This window comes from Podarcis melisellensis (assembly GCF_964234715.1).
Source record: "Podarcis melisellensis genome assembly, chromosome: 11".
In the NCBI taxonomy this organism is placed as follows: domain Eukaryota; kingdom Metazoa; phylum Chordata; class Lepidosauria; order Squamata; family Lacertidae; genus Podarcis; species Podarcis melisellensis.
The window spans coordinates 32,605,568-32,628,374 of NC_138543.1; the positions used below are offsets into that span (position 1 = coordinate 32,605,568).

The window sequence follows — 22,807 nt, forward strand, 5'->3', positions numbered from 1 at the left end:
TATAGTTTCTGAGGCATGCTGACAGATAGTTGAAAAGTACCAAAACTGAATTTTTCATTAAAAACTTCTGTTTAAATTTGAAGCCCAAATATTTTCTGGATACTGTATTCTCAAAATATATTTTTGTATGCGTTAAATTGCCAAATGATTTTTGGTTTCTGAAAGCAACAATATCTGATTGCCATGTCATAGTGCTTTGTAGTATTTGTCAGTACAGTGGTACCTCAGGTTACAGACACTTCAGGTTACAGACTCCGCTAACCCAGAAATAGTACCTCAGGTTAAGAACTTTGCTTCAGGATGAGAACAGTAATTGCGTGGCAGCGGGAGGTCCCATTAGCTAAGAACGGACCTCCAGAACAAATTAAGTTCTTAACCTGAGGTACCACTGTATTGCTAGCAGATACACAGTGGCAGTGTGTAATCATTGTGCTTGTCATTGCAAGAAAGGAGTCAGACTCTGGTGGGGTGTGTGTGTGTGAAATGAATCCAGGCCTGGAACTACAGGCAGAGAGAGGCTAATACTCCTCCTTCAGAGGCATGTGGGCTCTGACCAGAATGTACACTGAGCTTCTGCACCCTCCAGTTCTGCGTAAGGACTTGTTTTCTGAACCTCCTCCCCAGCTCTAGACTTGAAGCTGGAAATTAGAGAAGATTCCGCCTGACCTTCTGCATTTAAGTTTTAAGACAAAGTTAGGGAAAACACCCTGTCCCCTGGAAAAGGGATTTCACAACCAATTTCTAATTGAATTCTCCTTCAAACTTTGGCAGATTTCTGAATATTAATTCAAGATACAAAATCAATTCCTTTAAACCTTTCCTTTTGATATATTGTGATTTCTAAGGTGGTTGTGTTAAGATTTCTCATCATGGAATGACTTTCATATATGATAATTCTTATGGATCATGTCTAACTACCGTTGGACATTTACCAAATTAATGGGCTTTGTTTTGTTTATTTTGCTATTTTTATAATATCAGAACTAATAGATCATGTCCTTGTTTTGCTTGTGTGGTTTTTTTTGTTTTTGTTTTTTTGTTACCTGGACTTGTTTTCAGCTGTTTATCTGCACGCAAAGAACTTCCCCTGTATCCTTGATTCTTGGTTTGCTTTTATTTGGTTAATTCACTGGAACATCATGCTGTTCTGGTCACTAAAATACAGCAGTATTTTAGCCATCTAGTACTCCATGTTTCTAAATTTGTTTTTACTTTTCAAGCAAGCTTATTGGTGTGTGAAGTAGTTGTTGACTTTGGTGCATGAATTGTAAGTGTATTTTCTCCCTACTTCCCTACCCCAGCTATATGATCTCTTACCTGGTGTTGGAAGTGGATACAAATAGTTGAAACCATATCCAGATAAGACTGAGGCAATCATACCAGGCAAGCTTTGTGAATTAGAGGTTGATATCTACTGAACATTTCGCCTAGCTTCCCAGATCACTTACTCTTACATTCTTTGAGTGCTCCTGGATCTGTTACCACCATTGTACCTCTAAATCTAGAAAGCAATAGGGCCAGGAATACTCCCATCATTTTCAGCATGTGAGAAGGTTGCATTTTTTTCTGACAGATGCATATCTAGTAGTGGTTTGCTTTTTGGCTTGAATTTAGACTACTGCATTTATGTAGTGTTCTTTACTTCTTTTCAAAAACTTTACTTAATGCAGAATGTGATGAAGCACCTTCTGATAGCAGTGGGTTGTAGAGAACAAACCATGCTATTCCACAAGGATCAATAGACTAGGAGTTGCTGCCTTCTTTCAATTTGATGTTCTCAGAACTGCACAAACCATTATTTGGACCCAAGTCCTAATCATAAGAACCCATAGACTTGGTGGCTGTCCCACAACTGTGGAACTATTTTGCACCAAAACTCCTCAAGGTCAGACCCTGATCATTTCACTGAAAGTGCTGTGATCTGTTTTCTTTAGGCTATCCTAAATAGGCTGACCTAATATGTGGTGATCACATAGTATTAGCATGAGTATGTTAGAAAGAATAAATCAGTTTTGTATGAGTGTATTCTTTGCTTCGTATTCTGTGCAATGCATGATTTCTCCTACACAGGGATTAATCCCAGTGTAAGAAATTGTGCTGTCTTAAAATAGAAAGAGGAAGCTAAAACATTCCTCAAGCCTCTACCATCTCATAATGTGAATAGCTGTGGCTTTAGAGATCTGCCTTCAGAGGAGAAAATGTTTTGTGTTCCCTAATAATCAGTTTAGACAGTACAAGGACCAGACATCCACGTGAAGCTTACCACAATTCTCAGAACAATGGGTGACTTTCCTTATGACAACCCGGAGAGTTTTCTAGAGTGGCCCCGGCATGAATTTTGTCCCCGATCCCACCTTAGTCTGCCATTTTTAGAGTACAGTACTGCAAAAAAGGTGGAATAAAAATTATAAGAAATTAAAAGTTATCATGTTTTTTCTGTCTCTGTTCTGTTTGAATTTGAAACATCAAGAAAAGAACTGACATTGTACTGACATCATAACGTATTTGTTCAGTCAGTTTCTGAGCCACTCAGCAATATCAGCTTTGGCTCAAGTCAGTGTATGCCACTGACAGGTGGTGTTGTGAACTACAGCATGACCGCAAAGTGGGTTGAGCTGCTGGCAATGTCAGAGGCCAAGGAGGAGGGGGGGAGAGGCTGGTGCGTGAGAGGGATGTGCAGGCAGGCAGCCCAGGCTTACTGTAGAGGCTTGATAAGGCCTCAGGGGAGAAGGGAGGAGTGGCTTTGGCAAGGAGGGGGTGGCCATGGGGAGTAAGGGGAGGGGTGGCTTAGGGTTGTTGCCTAGCTGCAGTTGGCAAGCGAAGCAAGCAGAGGCTCAGGTACAGTGTTTCTCAAACTTGGGTCTTCAGCTGTTTGTTGGACTACAACTCCCATCATCCCTGACCACTGGTTCCATTTCTCACTTGCGCACTTGCAAAGCATGGCGGAGGGAATAGGCAACTAACATGCCTGATTTATCAGCCTGTTAATTGGGCAAGTTAAGAGTTGTAGTCCAACAACAGCTGGAGACCCAGGTTTGAGAAACACTACCCTAGTACAATAATAAAAACACAGCAGTAAAATAGTAAATTATCACTTAAAAATCTGGATAGGAAGACTTTTTCTGTACAAGGAAGCCGTCAATTCTTCATTTCTTTACCATTCTTTACTAGAATGGAAATGTTCAAATAAGAGAACAAAATCTCCGTTTTTCTCTAAACTATTCAGCTTGCTCCTCTTTCTTGTTATGTGGGAACCTAAGGATTAGTTTGCAAAGCCAAAATTTCTCACCAGAAATTATGGAACTCTTCAAACCTGATTGTGTCAACATTGCCACCTATGGCAAAGCATGTGGCTAATTCTTTACTTTTATGTTTTCTTCCCTCTCCCATTGTTACTCGCCAGCGCAGATTCTCTTAAGAGTTCTTGGATTTTATTTTTATTTCTAGGTGCTGGCATATCTCTAGCTGCCTAATTTATTGGTTTTTCCTGTGCCACTGTTTGCACATCAGTGCTTTCTCATGCGTTTCTGTAACTGAGCTCAGGTGTGAATTCAGTCAGCTATGTTCATGGTTGTGTAATGTTGATGTCTGTTTATGGAACAGGGAACTTAATGCCAGGTTCTAGAAGCTTAAACTGTGATGCTGCCAGAGACCAATTGCAGTTTAGTTTTTTCTCTTGATGATGCCGCCTTCTAAAGCCCAATGGACTTCTGAAGTGTCAAGGGCTACTTGCTATCATACTGGATAGGACCTTCAATTTCTGACTGTTTTTGACTTCAGTGTCTCATAACTAAAACGTTCACTCTTTGGATTCTTCCCACATTTATATGCACAGATCAAGGTTCTATTGGGACCCTATTTTTGTTGTTATGTGTGTTGATATGGTGGTTTGGTGCCAAATGACATTTGGTGACCTTCCACGTTTTTCACTAGACATAGTTTGGAGAAGGCAGACCAGCCATATATGATAGTTCATATACCTACCAGAATCGGTCATAAAAAGGCAGGATGAGGTCAGGGCATGGAGCTTCACAGAATAGGGCATAATCTCTAGAAAATGCTTTTAAAGTGGTGTACAGCTATTGTTTAAATGTGCCTTGCCATAGTCAACACATGTATGACCATTAGAGATCAATCTAACACAATCCCTCTACATCTGTGTCAGTAGAGTTAAGTAAAAATTAAAAGTGCATGCAGAGCAGATAAGAGGATAGCAATCTTTGGTTCATTGAGAGTGTTGGGGGAGGTAGTTTAATCTTTCCCACCAATGCTTCCAATCCAGCCAAGATTGCTGTAGACAGCAATCTTGGCTGCACGTGGGGGGAAATGTTAAAATGTGTAGTGAGATGGTGCAGAGATCATGTGTGCCTGACTGTAGCTATTGACCCACTGTCCACCACTGCCTGTGTCCCTCGGGGCCGAAAGGGTTCCCCATTCCTGCTTTAAACCATGATGGGATTGAGGAAGTTCAGGTTGGGGTTAGTAGAATATGTAAAGGAGATTGTGGATATTACTATCATTCCTTATTTCATTTTCTCTGATCATTTTCAGGGGAGTAGTTGGCAGTTGGAAGACTGCCAGTTCCTGAACCCCTAGTGAACATATGTCACAGTTATTGAGACAGAAGTTTATTCCTTAATGAGAAAGACATGTTCGTTAAAAAGCAAAACGTGCCCCAAAGTGGGAAGCCGCTTTGTAGCAGTTGCCCAGAAAAGACTGTATACTCTGCTGTTTTTAAGTAAATAGATATGCTGGGTGGTTTCAACTAACTTTCACTCAGAGTAAACCCACTAAAATTCATGGATCAAACCCATTTAGGAACTCCATTCACACCACCTTGGATATAAATATACTAAACAAATGCCGTATTTAAAACCTTGATGGTGAAGGGTGTATGTTTGCAGGGAAGATAGTAAGAAAGGTCAAAATGATTGGTACATCAAAAGAAATTAATCCAAGATGTAGCTGGTTTCACCCTGAAAATAATTCCTTCCTTCATAGCCAGTTTTAGACACATCCCACTTTAATAAAAACATAAATAAATATTAGAAAAATATTGTTTCCTCACTATTTCAGATGAGCAGAAAACCCAGGGCTCCCACAACAAGAATTTCAGCATGATTGATTATGCTTATTAATTTCAATGGGTCTACTCGGAGTGAAATTAGCTATATTCCACCCAATCTGCAATCCCACTGATGTTTGATCAAGCTGCACATTGTGTTTGCTTGATAACTCAGAAAAGGGGGGAAAGCCTTTTGTGTTGCAGCCAGTGGTGATTGTTGGCTCTGGATAAATGTAGGTCATTCTCCTGTTCGCCTCTAGAGACCTGCCCAAGGACGTAGTAGGCTCTTTATTCTTTTATGTTGTGTCTATTCTTGCTCGCTCCTCCCAATCATGTCATGTAAGCATGCCAGACTATTATTTATTCTGTCCCCCCCCATAAAATTTATATACTGCTTGATTGTAAAGGGGGGGGGAGGCTCGAATACTACATTCCCCCAGTCTCAAATCCCCTGGCAGGGTGAGGGCAACAATAGAAGAGGAAGGAAGATGAAGCATATGAGCCAAAGGGGAATGGGTTACTCGCCTCTCACTTGCACACCTGCAAAGCATGGAGGAGGGAATAGGCAACTGACATGCCTGATTTATCAGCCTGTTAATTGGGCAAGTTAAGAGATAATAGTTGTGAAAGTGACTTCCTCTAAAGCACATACCAATATAGTTCAGTTGAATTGGTACTGAACCAAGAGATGTGGTACATCTATGTGTGTTATAAGTTGGGTGGTGATATCTAGTCAGAGGGGAAGGAGAAATGAGACAAGGGAGCAGAATTGGATCCTGGAGAGGAGCCCAGCAGTCTTGAAGCTGCTGATCTAGATGTGTCCTAATGGATTGTCCTGCCTTGGTTGCCCCAACCACCATATTAGAGCCCCCTGACTTGACAGTGGCACCGCATCCTGTCATTGAAGTGCTCCCTGCTCCTGGGAAGGCACCTAAGGCTAGACTGGAAAGTGAGCTGGCCAGGTCAACTCTGCCTCCATCATAAACAACTGCACTTTTCAGATCCTCATGGATTCTATTTCAGAAATACAGAGCATCCTCAGTATTTCTTATCCCCTTATTTGATGATGCTGTATCCTATTTAATTTTAATTTATGACACTATTAACTAAAGTGGTTTATTCTTTGTTAGTGTTTGAAGCTCTTTGGTGTTCTTCCCAGTGTTGGCTTGAGTGCACTAGCAATATCCTTTATCAGAGTCAGTTTTCAGGCTGGATTCATCAGCATCCCATGTCCTTATTTGTATTCACAGCCTTAGGTATGTATGTTGCTCTTCCTGGCTTTCAGTTAATGGCTCTTACTTAATGTTGCCTGATGAGCATCTCTTATTCAGTAAATCAGTCCTTGAAAATATATTTGTATTGTAGTATTTTTAGGTACTGAATAATAGATAGACCTGAATCACCAAAGTTTTATCCCTCTTTAAAAACTGCATGAAACTGTGTCTTTGTTTTGTGGGAACAAAATTTAAAGCTGAAGGAGGCAAGAAGAAATGCACAAACTTAGCAAGATTCTAGTAGCTGTATAGCTGGAAAAACTAGTTTTTTTTGTTTGAATAATTTGCATCAACCATCTGCTCTCATACTGCTAGGTAGTCTGTAGTTTCATAAATTGATTGGAAAGCAGGGGTGGCTCTTGCCCACTGGGATTGGTAAGCCATTATAGGCCACTGTTGTGATGAAATAAACTACTAAATAGGTGGAGCCAGAGTCAATGACAGGTGAGGTCAGAGTCAACTAATTTTAGTTTTGTCGGATCTATGCCTTGAATTAGACGGGGGGGGGGAATTTGAGATCGGACTGAGGTTGAAGGGGCAGTGCCCCTTTTACCCAAATACACCACCCAGCCTCCACTGCTGGAAATAATAAAAAGTAGATAGCTGAAAGACCATGCTTTTCACACTTGACTTAAGAAAATGATAGTTTGTACAAAGAACTTCTGCAGCAAATGCTTAAAATGGAAATGCCTTGATAGCTGCCTTGAAATGCTTTGCTATCAGTTGGTGAACTTGTTAAAACATTTGCTAGCATAAGGGGATGTAATTAATTCATATTTGCTGGTCTGCAAGTCTTATGTGTAGATCTTCATTTACTGTAAAAACAAACAAACAAGAACCTATTTGTGGACACCAAGTTACTTTTGTATCTATTCAATAACTTCATATGCCAGTATTCAGCATTGTGCTATTACAAATTTTCCATCTGCGCAAACCATCAGCTTGACAGGTGGATTGATCTCCCTCCTTTTTTGTGCTGTTCTGTGGGTTCTCCTAATACCCCCAGAACCAATTTGGGGGGCTTAGGAGGAGAAAAGGCCCTTTTGTTCCTTGCAGAGGGCTTCCGCTGATGGGGTTCATTAGGTTGAGCCTGCCCTTTAAAATGGATAAAACCAGAAGTTTAAAACATTTTGTAGCTTAACATTTTGGAACTTTTTGCCAGGGAAGGAGGCACTTTTTAACCTTTCCTTGCCCAGAAATCTCTCACCTGTCCTGCAACACCTTTTCACCCTGGTTCTTCTGATTGCTGTAAAAATCAGCAGAAATACTTTTTACTTCTAGTGTTTTTCCTCCCAGATCATTCTTAATAGGGTAACGATTGTGTGTGTCTTTTATTTGGCTACCTTAACTTTAACTGCTCAATATTTCACCAGGGAATAACTTTTGTCTTGCTTTTCTCTGTGACACTTTAAATTAAAAAAATGCTAAAAAATGCTAAAACTGTGTTGGTATTTTCTTTTATCAGCCTAGGAAGCAACAAAGCACCACCCTTGTGTGGTCTTTTAAATTCCATTTTAGCCCTATAATGTATGTTACCTGTCTGCAGTTTACCCTCTGACTATAATTCAGTTACTTCATTCCATGACAAGTTAAGACGTGCACCGCCATGTTAAAGGAAAAACAGATTCCTTGATATCTGCCAAGAAGTTGTGAATAGGGATAAATGACATTCTGCCAAGGAAAGATGTCAACGTTTTCATCAGGCCTAATTTCCTTTTGTAGATTGTTCCTTACTCATTCAAAGTGGCTATGTAGAATGAAGTAAGCTAAGGTACATCTATCAGAAATCTTGTTTCATAGCAATTCCTCCCCCCCCCCGCCCCCATGGAAAAAAGTATGCAGCTTGTAATAATCTGGTCGACATATAGTCGACCCCCAGCTTATGCACATTTAACTTGCACGATCTCAGCTTTACGTGCTTGGTGGCTGAAATTGCACAAATTAAGCGCTCACAAAGTGGAGAGCTTTAAAGCTCTTTCCATGTCAAGTTCTCCAAGTGCAGAAAGAGCTTTTAAGCTCTCCGCCTTGCTTTCTAGGCTCTGGTACACTCTCATGAGATCTTGAATGGCCCCGTGAGAACTTGCCTCCCATAGCCCAGTAAGCAAGGCAGAAAGCTCGAAAACTATCTGATTTGCATGGGGGGGCAAGGCTTGCTCAAGGGGCTGACTTAAGAAAGGTAGGGATGCTCATGGGGTGGGGATGGTTCTGGGGTTGTTTTGACTATATGTGATTTAGGTTTTATGCGCAATCCCTGGAACACAGCCCACACGCAAGTTGCAAGTTGACTGTATTATAACTTAAACTAGAATACTGCATACTTAGTGTAAATACTTGGACATGCATTCTTCTGAAATCTCTACCAGATGATGTACAGATGGTCAGTAACCCATATAGTTGTTAATTACAGATGGAAGAAGATTAATCCACCCTCTTATCAGTGAGTGGTGTATAAGAATATGGCTAATATGGGCAAACTCACAATTGTGATAAAAGCTAGAGAGGGAAAACAATAAAATGGAGCATGTTCATTTCTTAATGGAATGCTAGGATACAGGATCAACAATATTCTTTATTGATTAGCCACAATTTCTTTTATTCATTCTATTTTATATAACTCAGTTTACTGATACGAATGGCTATGGTTATGATTATTTATTCTGCTATCACATTATATACCTTACTTCATGCTATTTATTTTTCCTGTTTGTTGACTGCAAAATTGTAAAAATTATTATAGTGCATTGTGGGGTTGTAAACTTTTATCACTTTTGGGAAAAACAAAAAACACGCTTAGGATTAATGAACAGCATACTAAATTGCCTTTATACCCGACAACCTGGTTCAGATGTAATGATAGACTATGGTTTCTTATAACAAACAGGAGACTTGGACTCATGCATGAGGAAATATTTTAAAGATTTAATTCTTGTTGGTTCTAAACTGCAGTTTTCTGTTTTGTCTGATTTTGGGAAACTCTGGCTTGAACATAAGGGCCACTTATTTTTGGATCTAGATTCAGTTAAGTAGCCGTGTTGGTCTGACACAGTCGAAATATATATATATAAATATTTTAAAAATGTCCAGTAGCACCTTGGAAACCAACTAAGTTTCTTCTTGGTATAAGCTTTCGTGTGCATGCACACTTTTTCAGGGTGTATCTGAAGAAGTGTTCTTGCACATGAAAGCTTATACCAAGAACAAACTTAGTTGGTCTTTAAGGTGCTACTGGACAATTTTTTAATTTCTGGATGATAGTGAGTGCCGATTGTCACCTGGCATGACTGCAGTCCGAGCCCAGGGCAAACTTCTGGTCCTGCACAATAGGTTGGGAGATGACATTCCATCCTCCTTTGGCCACGGCAGGTTGCTGGGAGGCTTGTAATCAAATGGACCTATCAGCTTAGAGCAAAAACCAGGAGTGAAACCTTTTATTCTTGTGTTGCAAGTGAGTCTGAGGCTCATACCAGCTTGTATTTCTAACACTTCCTTTTATATGAACTCGGCCACTGAGTCAAATCAGCTAACCCACTACTGTGTACTTTGGTAAAGCTTTTAAGTAGGAAACCAAGGAGGTGCAACATAGAGAGTTTTCTTTTTGAGGCTGGTTCTACTATGTTAGAGAACTCTGCTCACACTATATTTTGCCCCCTACTCCCATTTTTTCTGGTGCTTCATTACTGAAGAGCTCAGGTTGGTTAGTTCTGAATAACTCTGGGCTGTTCATGTTGCAAGCTGAAACACGGAGTGAAAAGTGTTAAAAATTCAGAAGATTTAATGTTTAGGTATTTTGTTTAGCAATGTTCAGTACTGGTATAATTATAGATGCATTGTATTGTTTACTGTAAGCATAGCGTGTGTGGATAAATATAGATTAATAGTAGCTGAACTGTTATGAGCTGACTGGGCATATGTCCAAGATAATAAAATATTGACAGACTCAGTTTTTTGTATGGTAACATTTTTAACTTTGCTGTGATGGTGCTCACATATATAGTTGGGAAAAGTTGGAAATGTAGATTAAGCAAACTGCTTTTTAGTTCATTTCTTTTTCTGATTTAATGCATCATTCAGTCTAGAAAGTTGTGCATGATCTTGCAGTTTAGAGTTTTGTTTCTATAGTGAATGTTGTTTTTTCCCTTTCAGGTTAGCACTGTATGTATATGAATATCTGCTCCATGTAGGAGCACAAAAATCAGCGCAGACGTTTTTATCAGAGGTATGTTTCCTATCATTTTTATGTCTTTCAGAATTCTAGATAGCCAGTTTCACTTGATGGATAGGATTCAGGCTAGTCTTGTGAATGAAGGTGAGGGTGAACATGCAGCAGCCACAGTCATTTTTCTTCAGCTGGAAAAAAGCAGCTGTGTGTGGTTCTTGCTTGCTTCTGTTCCCTCTTACTTGATACCAGGTCCATTTCCTGGAGGCAAGCTTTACTTGCCACCGGTCATCGCTTATTTAAATGAGTTGGTTTGAAGCAAAAAAGATTTTTTTAAAAAAGGATTCAAGTATTGTCTAGCCACATTAACAACTAGATAAGATTTTCCTGTGCTTTTCTTGCTATGCCCTTAGTAGCATAAACTTCACAGTATTGTAAATTGCTTCAAGACTTTTTGAAGAGAGAAGCAATGTATACATTTATTAAAAATTCAGCCTTTGAAGGAAATGGCTATCTGCTTCTGTTCATAAAATTCATGAATAACACAAGTAACACAACAGAATAACACAGGTTTTCAACATGAATATATGTGCATATTGTTAACTAATTATGCAGTTCTATATTGGAGTGGTCCATTTATTTCTATGAATATTTTCTGTTTCCTCTGGAGTCCCCTCTGGGGGTAAACAAATGTGTCTGTTTCAGTTTCTAACATTTTCAGCCTTCAGTTCAGTTTGTTCCATTTCAGTATCAGTTGGCAATCTAAAAAAAAAATCCACATGAAAATGTTAAAACATTTTGTGTATGCTTCTCTTAATATACACATTTATGAATGGAATTTTCTCTACTATAGTGCATTTCCTTAGGTATATTATTGAAAATAATGTACAAGTCTTGGATTGGAAAGCTGCACCACAAAATTAAGGGAAGTGTAAATTTTGAAGGATAGCAGCACATTGGCTCATGTATTGGAGTGCAATTTTCCTTTACCTGATACTTGATATCATTGGCCATTGGGAACAATAGACCTTTTGTACGTGTCTGTTTTGGCACCTTTCAGTAAACTTTTAGAAAATTATCCATAGTAGTTACGGCTGTCAGCTGCCTCATCTTTCTATCGATTAATTAAACTTGAGTTTTATTAAAACATTGAATATAGATGTTATTTTAAGGAAAATGGAGAATGGTGGTTTTTTTGTGTAAGGTGCATATTTAGGCCACATCTTTCAATATTTTCTTTTCACTAATGTGGCTATCCCGCATAGCAGACAGAAAAATATATTACAGAACAGCAATGGTTTCAATAAATTATCCCAAAACACCAGTACCATGAAAGAGACAAATTGGCATTGAGTTTAAGCCAGGGACCGTGAACTTCAGCATGTGGATCTTTTTGCTAGAAGAAAAATGTATCTGCTTCTAGTCAGAAGGGAAAGAGGCCTTTTTAACTAATATGTAATATGTAAGAAGAAAGGTGGCTAATCTGTGAGATCAGCAGGATGTTGTTATTTCCAGCTTTGGCTTTCCTCATTCATTTCGTGGATCGGGTGAGATTTGGTCTTTAATTCAAGCTTCAGGTGACTGATAATGACTAGCACGGAGAAGGTGGGTAGATAGGTTATTGAGAATCTCTTGTTCTTGCAATGTCATTGATCACTAGTAGGTACAAAACAAACAAAAGGAAACCATATTTTGTACAATGCATAACAGTGCCTTAAGATTGCCTATAGAGGCCGTGCTCCAAAGAGCCTCTTTAGTAGAGGTGCATTGGGCTTTCACAAAGAAGAGGGCCTTTTCTGCAGTGATGCCCTCACTAAGGAGGCACAACTGGTGCCAACATTATAAGCTTTTTGGAACCAGGTGAAGACCAGCCTATTTGTCTCAGAATTTTTGATTAATTGGGGGAATTTTGCTGTATTCTGTTGTTTATATTTTGTCTAGGTAAAAAAAATTCTAATCACTATTTATGCTGGTTTTAGATAAGATGGGAAAAAAATATCACATTGGGCGAGCCCCCAGGATTCTTACACTCTTGGTGGTGGTAAGTATTTCAAGTTTTTAAAAAGACTACTTTGTTTCATGTTTATTAAAGTGTTAATGTACAAAATCTTATTTTCATTAAAAATAACTAGAATCCCCACCCACACCCCCAAGCTAGAAAAAAACAACTTCCAAGACAGGTCCATGCAGAGGCCTTGCTGGGGGACAGGCAGCCGGATACACTTGCCCCGAGCCTTGGAGGGCTAGGCTGCCTCCGGGCCCCACCTGGGACTGGCTGCTTTTCTGTTTTAGTTCATAACTTTATTTTAGCAAGACTCCCGCCCCAGGCCTGATGAGCCCTGCATGGACCTGCTGCCAGAGGCCTTGGTCCCGTTTCTGATGGAAGTGATCAGACTGTGGTTCCTTTAACTCTGCAGAATTTAAAATAATTGCATGCATTTGTATACTGTATGTTAGCTTGGTTTACATAGTCCTCCTTTTATTTTATTTTTTAAATAAAAACATAATTTTAAATGTTTACAATCTGTAATATTTACAATGTAAATAAACACTGGAGTAAAGTAATAGATTTTTATCCGTCCTGTTCCGCCAGCTCACTCCTCTCCCTTTCTGTCCCTTATATGAAAGTTTTGCAAGAGAATACATGCTGCACCCTGGAGGCTCAGGCTGGAAAATTGTTCATGAGCTTTTAAATGTATTTAAAGCTTTTTCTGATGTTGTTTTAAGCTCTGGATTGATTGTTTGCTTTTAGAATAGGGGCTCCTAAAAAATGCAGCAAAAACAACTTCACTTGTTGTTAGATTTTCATGTTACCCACGAGAGTTCTGAAATCTCTTCTTCATGCTTAAATCACAAAATATATAATTTGGATATTCTTCGTACAGCACACCAAAATAATAAGTAAAATGTATAGATGTTGTTTAGTCTGTGTAATAGTCAGTTTAGTCTTTAGTGCTCTTTAAGTTTGCAGAACTTCAGCAGTTTGTAATGCCAGAATGCTGATGCTGCAGAAAACATCGGAAAGCATGAAGAGAGATGGTAATCAGCACTGTAATTGCCATAATAATTTGTGCATATGTTTGGGATCATACACCTGAAATACATGTAAAGTATTACAATGCTTTTTTGTCCCCCCCCCTTTTTAGTGTGTTTTGGGATCTCTATTGCGCAGCTCCAGAAAGACGTGAAACATGTGAACACTCAAGTGAAGCTAAAGCCTTTCATGACTATGTAAGTTTTATGCTTATTGACTCTGTTTTGCCTGTTGGTTTGTTCACAGGTAGAATCTGCAAAGTATGTGCCACTTTCCCAGGATTTAGGAGAGGTTTCTTTTGCCACGTTCTTCAGTTCCTGTGATACATAGAGGAAGGGAAACTTACCGTTGCTGTGAAAGAGTTTATTTTATGTAGGTTAGCAAGGGTTCATCCTTACAAAAACCTTCCAGATATGAGCCCTATGGTTAAAGTCAAAGTGGTCATACCTTCCTAAACTGAATATGTTTGGCATCGGTAGAGAAGAGTGGGAAGCGTAAGCAAGAGCAGATCTGTAGGCAAGAGCAAAATTATCTAAGGCTATAATTATTAACCAATGTCACTATTGTCTGAAGGTAACTAACGAGGAAAAAATAGTTCATGGGGAAAAGCCAAAAGCAATAGATAGAAGCATATGCAAATCTGTTAGTGGTCTACTTATGCAAGCTTTAAGAAATGGTTTGGGTGCTACTAGCTAGCAACTTGAGCATAGTTTTTAAATGGATGTTTTTAAATGGATGGAAGCTAGGAAACAGGACTTCAGCACAAGACAGCCCCAAGATATCGCCCCCTAGCTTTAAGATGAGGCTGTTGGGCGATTGCTTTATCTTAGACTTGGTGGTAGTCTAGAATACATGATTAAAGTAAAATATCATCATTTTGATAGGTGTGGTTGTAAGCAAGTATGCTTAGGCTTTTATTTATCTCTGAAAATGTCACTGTCATGTTGTAAATTGGTTTCAGCTGTGATAATGCGTAGAAAATATATATACTGATTTGATATAGTTTATATGTTCAAAGTTGGAGGATTTGATCGGTAAAAGGATTAGTTAATTGTATAAACTAAATACTAATTCACAAAACTATTTTTTTCATGCCTTGTACTCTCTCTTCCCTTCTCTGCTTACTGTACTAGCCATGGTAATTTCAGATGGCACGCTAAACTATAGTGCAGTGGCAGACTTTGGGCTTTCAAATTCAGCGGTGCCCCATATGACTCCAAAATTCAGCAGTTCCCCCCCTCTGCACTCCGTTCCACATCACTGTTGCGGTGCTGAACCATTCTTGGTTCGGCTCCCCATGCAGGTAAACGGCTCGCACTCCCCTAAATCCACCCCTGCCATAGTGACATGTCAGCCAGGCCATGAGTGGGTGAAGTCCAGCATATGCACTGTCACACCTGCAGGTGTAAGGGAGAAGTTGAACTGTGTGTCATCCACAGATTGCTGACAAAATACTGCGAAACTCTGGATAACTGCTCTCAGCAGATTCTTGCACTTAGTTCTCATCATGCTAAAATATGGTTTAGCAAAATTTCCAAGCTGAGCCATTATCTTCTGAAAGAGTCTACTGTGCTGTTGACTCAATGAAAAAAAAAGAGCTGTATCAATATGTGTTTACTGAAGAATCTGGTCTTTATAGGACCAGGCTTTACCCACGAATGGCCTGGGTCACATGTCACATTAAACATATTTGAAAACAAACTATGGTTTCATGTGAATAAGCAGCATGATGGCACACACTTCTCAGCAGTTCCCACAGTGCGTCTTCCCTGTTCCTGCTGCAATGGCACTGATGAAACAATCCAGAGTCTTTCTTATCATGCTACTTGAGTTAGGGTTCATGGTTTGCATCCTTCCAAACACACAATGAAGAGTAACCAATATTTGTTCTTGGTTTGTTGCTTGTGGGGTGTTTTGGAGTGAAATAAGCCATGAGCCTGGGTTTGGCTGACACAAGCCACACTCTGGCTTCACCTGTTCACTTTTTCATTTGTCAGCATTTTCCTAATTCTTGTAGGTTAGCAATAAATCAAAAATATAAAGGACGTGATCTAGCCATGATTTAAGTCCTTTTGGATTTTTTGTAAGTGAGCATATGCTCAGACATGAGATAATTTTACAGTGCTTAACTTTGGTTAGGTTGCTCTCCACATTTGCATACTCCTGGGTGACTGCAAAGGAGTATCTCTGCTTTATTAACAGGTTGCATGTTTGGATAAGTGGGTGCTGACTTCAATACAAATTTTAAAAATGTGCTGGAAGTGGGTTATGTCTGAAAAGAAAACTGCCAAAGGGTAGTCTTGGCAGCAGCATGAAATCACAAAGTGCCCTCCCCCCAAATCTAAATATGCTGCCTATTTGTTTCTTAGATAATCAAGTGCCCTAATGTGTATGTAACCTGAACTGGTATGGGACAGATAATCTGTGGGGAAAGGTTTAAATTAATACTATAAAAATGTATGAGAAAAGCTTAGGGAAGGTCCACGTCTTAGTTGTGTAGAACATCTGCTTTGCATACAGAATGTCCCTGCTTCAATTCCTGATATCTCCAGGTTGAGCTGGGACAGAACCCTGTCTGAGACCCCAAATGTAGACAGTACTGAGCTAGATGAAGCTGTGGCCTTGTTCAGTATAAGACAGCTGCCTATGTTCCTAATTCACATACTGTACAAGATTCCTTATTCTAGTTACCTTATGTGTATTAATGAGAAATCTCCAACTAGTGTTCTGTGTTTTCCAGGCAGTGTAAAGCCACTGTAAAGGCAGCCTTTACAGAGTGAGTTTTGTTAGAAGACAGGATTGGAGACTTAGTGTTATAGTTTACAACTATGGTTACAAAGTTGAGACCTCCGGGTATAGGGTTGTATACAAATTTAATAAATAATAATAATTACAAATAGTTCGGTGGCAGGTTGAAGCAAGCATACAGGCACCCTTGGTTCCACAGGAATATCAAATCAGTCTTATAAAATCCATCCAGTTAACCCCTCCCCCAAGCAAAATCTATCATGTTTCCCTTAAAGCACTCAGACCCCACCCCCAATTTCCAGACCAGGCCACCCATTTTCAGTAAGAAATAGAGGGGCGTGACTCTCTGGTATGTTCTGCAGTTTCTTAAAGCTCTCAATTACCTAGTACCCTACTCTCCATAGTCCTGGCTAACTGATTGTTTATACATCAAAGGTGGGGTCCATATATCCATCTTGTAAAACATTGGGTACATATTACTTTATACCTTGCATGTATTTGTCTGTGCACCTGGTGCTTCCTTGCATTTTTCCAGTTTATTTCCTTACATGATGTCAATGTCAATATCCCAATAATAGTGTTAATCATGAGAAATTAAAAATCTGCATCTACTCAAAAATTAACATAAATATATTATAGCAAATATAAGAATGTTAAGTAAAATTAAGCCAGTACTTTCTTGAAAATAAGATGCATGCTTCTGCAAGTTGTCAGATTTTTATAGTTTGAAATAAATCTGAAGCAATTCTGTGTGGTATACAATTTCTGCAGAGGGGCGGGCGTTCCATATAATCATTATTCACATACAGTGGTACCTTGGGTTAAGAACATAATTTATTCCGGAGGTCCGTTCTTAACCTGAAACCGTTCTAAACCTGAGGTGTGCTTTTGCTAATGGGGCCTCCTGCTGCTGCCATGCCGCTGGCACATGATTTCCGTTCTTATTCTGGGGCAAAGTTCTTAACCTGTAGCGACTACTTCCTGGTTAGTGGAGTTTGTAACCCGAAGCATCGGTAACCCAAGGTACCACTGTATTAATGTGTTAAAATATTTTAAGGGGTGTAAACTCCATGAACTGATGTGCTGCAAAATGTGGTTTCTGCTGTTTGGGAGCAAAACGTTTTCTGGAGATGCTGCATGAAACCAAGAGGAATTGTGTATTCAACACTATCTGACCCCGTAGGACAAGCTTGTAATTTAATGTGAATTTAGATTCCGGCCTCCCCCCGGAACTCTGTTGGAGCTGAAATGTGCTTTTCACATTCGTATAAAATTATAAGTTTGCAGTTAATCAGTTAGACACCTATGTGGTATTTTGCCTTGATTTACTGAAATAAGAGTTGCTTGGATATTGAGCATGTAAACAAAACTGGATACTTTTTTCTTTTTGAATGCCTAGTGTTTTGTTTTTAAATCCTTGTACACTACAGTGGGTGCTTCTTTGTCTTATAGTTTGTTTCCTTTGTGTAGTTTAGAGTTGAGAGGAATGGCTACTTATTCCTTACATTTTATCTACCTGGAAAATTCTTTTGCTCCTAACCCTGTAACTTAAGGTGGCTGTTAGTCTTTGCTTGATAACTGCTGTCACTTGACAGTGCTCTTCTCTCTCTCAACTAAATCCAGTGGTGTTGCTGGAGCAGTACGTCTCTGGCTTTTTGGATCAAATAACAGAAGCAAGTGAAAATTGCTTAGTTGTTCCCTGCAATCTCTCCTCCTTTGCTTCTCCTGGTGGGGGTGTTATCATGTTCTTCCCCATATTCAGCAGTCTTGAAGCATCTGTTGTTGTTGTTGTTTAGCCGTTTAGTCGTGTCCGACTCTTCGTGACTCCATGGACCAGAGCACGCCAGGCACTTCTGTCTTCCATTGCCTCCCGCAGTTTGCTGAAACTCATGCTGGTAGCTTCGAGAACACTATCCAACCATCTCGTCCTCTGTCGTCCCCTTCTCCTTGTGCCCTCCATCTTTCCCAACATCAGGGTCTTATCCAGGGAGTCTTCTCTTCTCATGAGGTGGCCAAAGTATTGGAGCCTCAGCTTCAGGATCCGTCCTTCCAGTGAGCACTCAGGGCTGATTTCCTTAAGAATGGAGAGGTTTGATCTTCTTGCAGTCCATGGGACTCTCAAGAGTCTCCTCCAGCACCATAATTCAAAAGCATCAATTCTTCGGTGATCAGCCTTCTTTATGGTCCAGCTCTCACTTCCATACATCACTACTGGGAAAACCATGGCTTTAACTATAAGGACCTTTGTTGGCAAGGTGATGTCTCTGCTTTTTAAGATGCTGTCTAGGTTTGCCATCACCTTTCTCCCAAGGAGCAGGCATCTTTTAATTTCGTGACTGCTGTCACCATCTGCAGTTATCATGGAGCCAAAGAAAATAAAATCTCTCACTGCCTCCATTTCTTCCCCTTCTATTTGCCAGGAGGTGATGGGACCAGTGGCCATGATCTTCGGGTTTTTTTGATGTTGAGCTTCAGACCATATTTTGCGCTCTCCTCTTTCACCTTCATTAGAAGGTTCTTTAATTCCTCCTCACTTTCTGCCATCAAGGTTGTGTCATCTGCATATCTGAGGTTGTTGATATTTCTTGCCGTACTCCTTTCCCAATTTTGAACCAATCAGTTGTTCCATATCCACTTCTAACTGTAGCTTCTTGTCCCACATAGAGATTTCTCAGGAGACAGATGAGGTGATCAGGCACTCCCATTTCTTTAAGAACTTGCCATAGTTTGCAGTGGTCGACACAGTCAAAGGCTTTTGCATAGTCAATGAAGCAGAAGTAGATGTCTTTCTGGAACTCTCTAGCTTTCTCCATAATCCAGCACATGTTTGCAATTTGGTCTCTGATTCCTCTGCCCCTTGCACTTCTGGGAGTTCTCGGTCCACATACTGCTTAAGCCTGCCTTGTAGAATTTTAAGCATAACCTTGCTAGCGTGTGAAATGAGTGCAATTGTGCGGTAGTTGCAGCATTCTTTGGCACTGCCCTTCTTGGGGATTGGGATGTAGACTAATTTTCTCCAATCCTCTGGCCACTGCTGAGTTTTCCAAATTTGCTGGCATATTGAGTGTAGCACCTTAACAGCATCATCTTTTAAAATTTTAAATAGTTCAGCTGGAATATCATCACTTCCACTGGCCTTGTTATTAGCAGTGCTTTCTAAGGCCCATTTGACTTCACTCTCCAGGATGTCTGGCTCAAGGTCAGCAACCACACTATCTGGGGTATACGAGACATCCATTTCTTTCTGGTATAGTTCCTCTGTGTATTCTTGCCACCTCTTCTTGATGTCTTCTGCTTCTGTTAGGTCCTTTCCACTTTTGTCTTTTATTAAGGTAATGTTTGTACGAAATGTTCCTTTCATATCTCCAGTTTTCTTGAACAGATCTCTGGTTTTCCCCATTCTATTGTTTTCCTCTATTTCTTTGCATTGCTCGTTTAAGAAGGCCTTCTTGTTTCTCCTTGCTATTTTTTGGAAATCTGCATTCAATTTCCTGTATCTTTCACTATCTCCCTCGCATTTTGCTTGCCTTCTCTCCCCCGCTATTTGTAAGGCCTCGTTGGACAGCCATTTTGCTTTCTTGCATTTCCTTTTCGTTGGGATGGTTTTAGTTGCTGCCTCCTGTATAATGTTACGAGCCTCCATCCATAGTTCTTCAGGCACTCTGTCCACCAAATCTAAATCCTTAACCTGTTCCTCACTTCCACTGTGTATTCATAAGGAATTTGATTTAGATTGTATCTTACCGGCCCAGTGGTTTTTCCTATTTTCTTCAGTTTAAGCTTGAATTTTGCTATAAGAAGCTGATGATCTGAGCTACAGTCAGCTCCAGGTCTTGTTTTTGCTGGCTGTATAGAGCTTCTCCATCTTTGGCTGCAGAGAATATAATCAATCTGATTTCGATGCTGCCCATCTGGTGATGTCCATGTGTAGAGTTGTCTCTTGTGTTGTTGGAAAAGAGTGTTTGTGATGACCAGCTTGTTCTCTTGGCAGAACTCTATTAGCCTTTGCCCTGCTTCATTTTGAACTCCAAGGCCAAACTTGCCAGTTGTTCCTTTTATCTCTTGATTCCCTACTTTAGCATTCCAATCCCCTATAATGATAAGAACATCCTTCTTTGGTGTCATTTCTATAAGGTGTTGTAAGTCTTCATGGAATTGGTCAATTTCAGTTTCTTCAGCACCAGTGGTTGGTGCATAAACCTGGATTACTGTGATGTTAAAAGGTCTGCCTTGGATTCGTATCGAGATCATTCTATCATTTTTGAGATTGCATCCCAGTACAGCTTTCGCCACTCTTTTGTTGACTATGAGGGCCACTCCATTTCTTTTACGGGTTTCTTGCCCACAGTAGTAGATATGATGATCATCTGAACTGAATTCACCCATTCCCGTCCATTTTAGTTCACTGATGCCCAGGATGTCAATATTTATTCTTGCCATCTCATTTTTGACCACATCCAACTTACCCAGGTTCATGGTTCTTACATTCCAGGTTCCTATGCAATATTTTTCTTTACAGCATTGGACTTTCCTTTCGCTTCCAGGCATATCCGCAACTGAGCGTCCTTTCAGCTTTGGCCCAGCCGCTTCATCAGCTCTGAATCTACTTGTACTTGTCCTCCGCTCTTCCTCAGTAGCATGTTGGACACCGTCCGACCTGAGGGGCTCATCTTCCAGCGTCATAACTTTTATATGCCTGTTGTCTTTGTCCATGAAGTTTTCTTGGCAGGGATACTGGAGTGGCTTGCCGGTTCCTGCTCCAGGTGGATCACGTTTGGTCGAAACTTTCCACTATGACCATCTTGGGTGGCCCTGCACAGCATAGCTCATAGCTTCCCTGAGTTATTCAAGCCCCTTCGCCACGGCAAGGCAGTGATCCATGAAGGGGCTTGAAGCATCTGGAAGAGACTAAAAGAGATCCCTAACATTCCTGCAGTAAGGCTGCAAACTGACATCCCCATCTGGGCTGGGACGGTGGTTGGGAGGGCTTGGACTGCACTGGAGAGCCTGAGCTCATAGACAATCCGGACTCAAGCTCACACTGTGATGAGGGGAAGCCTAAATTGGTGGAAGCATGCTGCAGTAGATTTAATCCTGTGCAGTGGCTTGAAGAAACAACGGCAACTTTTATTATACGGCCATAGGCCCAGTCAATGCAGTAGCTAGTACATCCTCCTTTCTTTGACAAATGGGCACACAACTGGGAGTTGCACATATGCCACAAAAACAATTTCCTTACAATTTCAGAACTGTGAACAATTACAGAATGTGATTCAGAAAATAATGGCTGTTGCAAATGGGCATAAGCATTGTATCTTATTGGCTTTAAAACTCAATATCCATTGTCTGTTTTGAGTATTTTAAAATATCAGGGCCTCTTTTTAAAAAAGCACTTTCAGATAATGACTGTGTGTTGTGGTCTGCTCATATCAGATCCTCAGATCTGTCTAGCATTAAGTAGAACAGAGAGGTGAAAAAATTAACAATTTGGATTCAAGTCTCAGAGGCAGCAGAACCTGTATGATTGGGGTGGGGGAAGAGGCAGAGATATACAGCTGAATAGCTGATTGTTTATGACTCTGAGCTACTGCAGAGTATTGGATATTGATAACTAATTTTCACTTGTCCAGAATGATCCTTTAAAAATCTAGATAGAAATATTAATAGATAAAAATATTTCTTTCTAGTTGTCTCTGGATTTGGTAGCCATGAGGGAATTGTCTAAAATAATTAAATATGTAATGCATTCAAGTCACCTTAAGGAAAAATAGCCTTTAATTTTTGTTACTTGTAATTAAGCTATGGTACCATACGTAGGAGGGACATTGATGGCTGTTCCTGCTTCAGAGAACAGCTTCCATTTCTGACTCTGCAAGACCTCTGCTTTAATTTTTAATCCTGACTTGCCGGGCATTCAGATGCACTGCCTGTAACTATACTAGAATCAACATATTACTGCAAATGTTTGATGAACCATGGAATTAGTTCAGCATTCATTTCCAGTTACTTGGTTTCTAAATGTACTCTTTTGGGACCTAAACAGTGTTGTCAATATTATTTGTTGTAGTTGCTCAGCAGTTTTCTGTTTAATATTGTTCAGAGGTTTTTTTGTTTGTTTTTAATTGCACCAACTGCCTTCCTGAAGGAACAGAAAGAGTCCCATATTAGCACAAATGAAGAAATACATTTTCCCTTCATGTAGCCATTCATCAATATGGTATTTGAGCTCAATATTTTAAAATGGTTATGGTTTTCCTAGAGGTTTTGGCTCAGTACAATAACAGTAGTCAAAATAAGCCTACCTTCTGTGTCAGGGGTGCCGACTTGCCCCCTACATTGAAGGGGCCTGGCATCACGTGACACGCCCTGCCCTCATCCAGTGGGCCAGTGGTACCTGCAAAGCTCAGATGCCAGAAGCAATGGGAAAGCCAGCTGTGTCCTCTCATCTTCCTCCTCCTGGCCTGGGGAAAATGGAAGAGAGGGCAAGGATCCAGGAATTAGCCAACCTCCTCGGTGAAGAGCCACTATAC

The 22,807-nt window shown here is 40.1% G+C and overlaps 1 protein-coding gene across 10 annotated transcripts in view; it reads left to right on the forward strand.

Annotated features, from left to right (window-relative positions):
* Positions 1–22,807, forward strand: part of SSBP2 (single stranded DNA binding protein 2) — a 114,315-nt gene that overhangs the window by 24,312 nt on the left and 67,196 nt on the right. For 7 of the 10 annotated variants that reach the window (XM_081930208.1, XM_081930214.1, XM_081930210.1 and 4 more), the window contains exons 2-4: positions 10,483–10,555; positions 12,475–12,536; positions 13,642–13,726. In XM_081930208.1, the coding sequence (XP_081786334.1) occupies positions 10,483–10,555; positions 12,475–12,536; positions 13,642–13,726 (220 nt within the window). Of the gene's footprint in view, positions 1–3,690; positions 3,842–6,195; positions 6,322–8,694; positions 8,717–10,482; positions 10,556–12,474; positions 12,537–13,641; positions 13,727–22,807 lie in introns of those variants that run through there. The other 3 variants (XM_081930216.1, XM_081930209.1, XM_081930211.1) reach the window with 3 other exon arrangements.